The following is a 5,420-nucleotide window of genomic DNA, read 5'->3' on the forward strand; positions in this document are numbered from 1 at the left end:
TTGTAAAACCAGCTTGTATTGGTGTGATGGTCAGGTGTCCACAAACATCCATGCATACATTTTATGTAGTGTGCGAACCTACCTGAAGGGATTATTCGGGGGAACCTCACTCTAGTTTCCTGGCAGAAAGTAACATTTCGTGACAGTGTTTTGTTGATCTCCACTTTGTCAGAAATGAGGGTAATTGGGGATTTTTTTTCTTTCCAGGAGAGTAAAGTGAAGTTCAGTGGCCAGACTCTGGAGGCGGTGGAGGAGAAGAATGTGCTGGACCAAGAAAGGGTCTGTACCCTTCATAAGGAGCCCAAAATTATGTTATTTTGCAGTAAATTGTTACGTTGTATGGTTCATGGATAATGACCACCTATCTGTGCTCCACTATGCAATGTACAGATCATTGGCACGCTCAGAATTGGCTGCCGATAACAGGCGCCTCCTATAGACCACTCCGGTCTCTCCTTAAAATGGAGTTTGGTTTGATTGCGGTGGAGCCGCCTTTGTTCTGAGATGTGAACTCTCTGCCCCTTGGCAGTTACAAATAAAATGTTTCAATAAAATAGTAGTGTGTGTTTTTTTATGGCGGAAGTTTTATCTCCATTCATATTTTTGATTCTACTTATATGTCTGCAGCAGATCGCCAGCCAGCTAAGACAACCTAAAACTAGCGCCAAGATTCCATACAGTGCGCAGGACATACAGCTGACCCCGGCACAACCCTACATTATTCCCGAACCGGATATCACCAACCAGAGTAAGAGGACAGGAGCAGCTGAACGGACTATAATGAATATGGAATTATTTACTTATACTAACTCCTTCTTCCTCTTCTTTAGGGAACATCTCGTCTCCGTCGGTTCACTTTGACCCGGCAACATGTCCTATTATCCCAGGGCAGGAAATGACCATCGAGATCTCCAAAGGGCGATCGGGTCTTGGACTCAGCATCGTGGGTGGGAAAGACACTCCGCTGGTAAGGGTTTGGCTTTGGGCACAGCAGTGTCTGCTGGCTCGTCTCGGCTCTGTCACAATTAAGGCAAGCAAATTGGAGAGAGTTGGGTGAAAGAGCGAAATAGGAAAGCCCAGATTGCAGTCAGAGGCAGGAGAATGGATTGAGAGGACACAGTGCTAAATAGGAACAGGAAAACGATCACGAGCAGGTAACCCTTGCAGTGCTGGGGTAGCCCCACTACAAGGGTAAGGAATCATTTTCCCAGAGTTTTTCTTTATAGTTCATATTTTGTACAATAAATCCAAAACTTCATTATTTGTTTAAATTTTTTTTAAGCATGCCTGAAATTCGGCATTTATTGTTTTGTTTTTGGATGCCTGAGATTTAGCTGTCAGTGAGCAGTCAGTTTAAGGGAGAGTACGTCGGCTTTTGGTCAATTCCATTAAAAAAAATGTTTTTGTAATTTTATAAACTGTTTTTTCTATTATTTTTTTACATTTCTGGAAAAATCTTTAAGCCAGAATTTAGGTTTCTCCTGAAGGGAGGGGAGGGGGGATGACTATGCCTCTCCTCTGAGTCATCTGGCTGTGTGTGTACGCTGATCTCTGCTGCAATCAGAATTACAGCTCAGCCTCATGAAACCTGGTGCTCATGCTTGGATCCCATCCCTCCGGCCCCCATCGCTGATCACAAGTGGTGGGAAGTACATTAAATATAACTATGCCATATTCAATATCAGAACTGGAAATGTTATTGCCAAATAGTACCCAGCAGTATAGTGTCTAGCAGTATAGTACCCAGCGGCATATTACCCAGCGCCATAGTACCCAGCGGTATAGTACCCAGCGGTATAGTACCTGGCAGTCTAGCAGTATATTACCCAGCGGCATAGTACCCAGCAGTATAGTACCCAGATGTATTTTAAGGAGCCGTAACCAGAGCGTTATTCTTTTATGTTTCACGCTTTGTATTTTTACATGTAATGATTTGTTACTGTATTATGCTGCTGTTGTCATTCTGTTGTCTGGCTTTTGCAGGAGGCGGTGGTGATACATGAAGTGTATGAAGAAGGAGCTGCAGCGAGAGATGGGAGACTCTGGGCAGGTGATCAGATTCTAGAGGTAAGTGGGATGAATAAGCGATTCTCTACCTGTCAGAAACTTTGGTCTTTGCAAATTGTCTCACTGATGTGTTGTAATGTCTTAAAAATCTGGTTTAGTCTTTAAACTCTACACAATGGTTTTCTATTTTACATTTATTCGTATACAGGTTCTACTACTTGCTTAGTAGTGCTGCACAATGATTGTGACTCGATGGTCCTTCTATCTCACTGCATATCTACTAGTCTGAAAACAATAAGACTCTTATATTATAACATATCATATACTCCTAGTGCTACAGTTGTCCAGAGACCATGTTGTTTCTAGGTTTTAGGTCACATGAAAAAGATGGGGGGGGCAACAGTTTTTTTTTCATTAATGGCACAAAAGTTGCACATTTTATTTAAAATAATATGATTTTGTAAAGTTGACATAAGTCCATTTATGGAATTCTGTGATATGATTAGGGCTGCAGCTAACGATTATTTTCATAATCGATTAGTTGCCCGATTATTTTTTTCAACTAGTCGATTGGTTGCATTAAAAAAAATTCTCTCTCCCCCAACAAACTAACCGATAATGAGAATGGTTGCCAACTATTCTGATCGATTATTATCGATTTAATCGATTCGTTGTTGCAGCCCTAGCTATGATGATATAACATTCCCAGAATACACTGGCTGACCACAAGGCATCTGGTTAAAATTGTTGTTGCAGGTCAACGATGTGGATCTTCGGAACGCCTCCCACGAGGAAGCCATCACAGCCCTCCGGCAGACCCCGCAGAGGGTGCAGCTGGTGGTGTTTCGGGATGAGGCCCAGTACCGGGATGAGGACAATCTGGACATATTCCTCGTGGAGCTGCAAAAGAAAAGTGGGCGTGGCCTGGGACTGAGCATCGTTGGGAAAAGGTATGACGGGCGCTGCTGATGCATCACTGTGGCTGCAGCCAAGGGCACTCACAATCCAATTTTAAAGGGGGCAGTGATAAAAGAAAGTATTTCACTCTTGTGACTTTTGTCAATTATGTAACATTTTTGTAACAAGTATACAGAGCAGTATCTTGAGCTAAACCCACCGAATGAAAGTTCAAGTTCCACATGTTCATTGTTCAATAAATGGTGTTACAATGGTGTGGAGATAACTTGGCAGTAGCCAGGGACTGCAGATGGGGCAGGCTATGTCTCCTCTGCAATAAAACAAACTTACCTGCCTGCACACAATCCTCTCCACAATGTACACGGAGCTGCACATGAGCATTTCTTTGTAACGTTGGGATAGATGTGCTTATGTCGGTTCTCAACGGATCTATCAAGCCCTCAAATGGCTGGTGCCATAGCGGGTCATGAGTGCAGCACCATGGCAAATACAGATCTTAATATGGGTTAAGATGGGACTTTGCTTTGTCGCTTTTTGCTTTAAAAGTACCATAATGTCAAATATATTCAAGGGTCCCTATAGTGAGGAGGTCACATCATCCCAGGCGATCATACGAAATCACCTGCACTCCATGCAGAGTACAGACCTTGCATGAAAGGTTGGTGCTTGAAGTGAGAACACGGATGGCGCCGTGTCAGTCCATAATAGAAGTCACCAGCACTCGATGATGTGTGCAAGAAGTAAAGCACTTTTTATTAAATTGTCACATGCGTCATACAGCCAACGTCACGCAGGGTCCCTTCTTCTGGGTGACATAGTTACCAAAATGTCGCCCAGAAGAAGGGACCCTGTGTGGCCCCGAAATGTTGGCTGTATGACGCATGTGACAATTTAATAAAAAGTGCTTTACTGCTTGCACACATCATCGAGTGCTGGCGACTTCTATTATGGACATCATCACAGGCGACGTTTCGGAACCGCAAGGTTCCTTCCTCAGTCAAAACAGGGAGTCCATCTGGAACCTTGCGTTTCCAAAACGTCGCCTGTGATGATGTGACACTTTGTAGTCAATAAATATTGACTTGTATTTCCGCTGGAGTTCTAGTGACTTCTCTTTACCTGGATTCATTTTGCGGAGGAATCCGCTGTCATTTGTACCACCCACCCGAATTTTCTGGGTACTTTCACCGGTCAGGAATGCGATGGGCTTCTGCGTGTTTTGAATATGGACAGAGCGTTGTCACCCCCATAACAGGAAGTGCCTGAACAAGGACCTTTTATGGTAGGATTGCCAGGTGTTATTCTTATACAACATGCACATTTACAAAATATCAAAAATTTGTTTTGTAATGATGAAAAGTTTATATGAAATGTGTATATGAAACTTTAACCACTTCCAGACGGTCCTTAAAGGAGAACTATGGGGTCAGGGCTTTTCCCCATAGTTCTCCTTAGGGTAACAGTGAGACAAAAACTAGCGTCCTCCCGTCACCCAAAGCTCAGTATACCGCGAACTACAGCTCTCTATATACTGAGACGCTGCAGCTGAAGCGGATCCCGACAATTGTGCCGGGATCCGCCCAGCTGCGTGACTGACAGCTGGCTCTGCCTATCTAGAGGCAGAGCCAGCTGTACCCGCCCCCTCCCCCGTCCATTCCGCCAGTCAGCGCTGGCGGATCAGAGCGGGGAGGGGGGAATCCAGCCCTTCCCCTGTCACGGCAGAGAGCTGTGACAGGATCGAGAGGTGAGCGAACGCCGGTATGTGTTCTCTCACCTCCCGATCTACTGAGCCGACCTGTGACAGTCTCATTGTCACAGGTCGGCTATAACTATGAGGTGAGTGAAAAGCACCCCCCTCATAGTTCTCCTTTAAGGAAATCCTAATATTGCGGGTGTTCCACGGGCTTCCCAATCATGTGATCACTGTGCTTGGCTGCCGCAGTGATCGCATGATGGAGAGCTCAACCCTGACGCGAGGCTGGTCGGTGACACAGCACTGGGGGTGCATGATTGAGTGAGCTCACAGCACAAAACAGTGATGCAAATATGTGACAGCAAGGAATGAGGCCCATCTCCATAGTGCTACATATAGGCGTACATCTGGCAGGAAGGGGTTAATATTAAGTCCCATCATGGCGGGTTCTCTTTAAATTCTATCCAAGCCGTTTCTGTGATTTTAAACACGCAGCAGGGCAGCATTTTTCCTGTCACTGTCACTGTTCTGACTATTATGGGTAAGATAACAGGGATTGTGTGCGGTGATGGCAAGGTGATTGATGTGCTGAGTAAGTGTAATGCATCATCTTCCAGGACCGGCAGCGGAGTCTTCATATCTGACATCGTCAAAGGGGGGGCCGCCGACTACGACGGGAGATTAATGCAGGGGGACCAGATCCTGTCAGTCAACGGCGAGGACGTGCGCAACGCCTCCCAGGAAGTCGTCGCCGCTGTATTAAAGGTGAGAGCTGGGGAGGGGAGATGGGTAGGGGGATATT

At 45.3% G+C, this 5,420-nt stretch overlaps 1 protein-coding gene across 1 annotated transcript in view; it reads left to right on the forward strand.

The window, feature by feature from the left end:
• Positions 1-5,420, forward strand: part of PATJ (PATJ, crumbs cell polarity complex component) — a 159,812-nt gene that overhangs the window by 133,217 nt on the left and 21,175 nt on the right. The window contains exons 33-38 of the mRNA XM_018553838.1: positions 208-279; positions 631-748; positions 831-967; positions 1,984-2,067; positions 2,764-2,957; positions 5,236-5,383. Of these exons, the coding sequence (XP_018409340.1) occupies positions 208-279; positions 631-748; positions 831-967; positions 1,984-2,067; positions 2,764-2,957; positions 5,236-5,383 (753 nt within the window). The remainder of the gene's footprint in view (positions 1-207; positions 280-630; positions 749-830; positions 968-1,983; positions 2,068-2,763; positions 2,958-5,235; positions 5,384-5,420) is intronic.

Source organism: Nanorana parkeri, unplaced genomic scaffold (assembly GCF_000935625.1).
Source record: "Nanorana parkeri isolate BGI_ZX_2015 unplaced genomic scaffold, ASM93562v1 scaffold131, whole genome shotgun sequence".
Classification (NCBI taxonomy): domain Eukaryota; kingdom Metazoa; phylum Chordata; class Amphibia; order Anura; family Dicroglossidae; genus Nanorana; species Nanorana parkeri.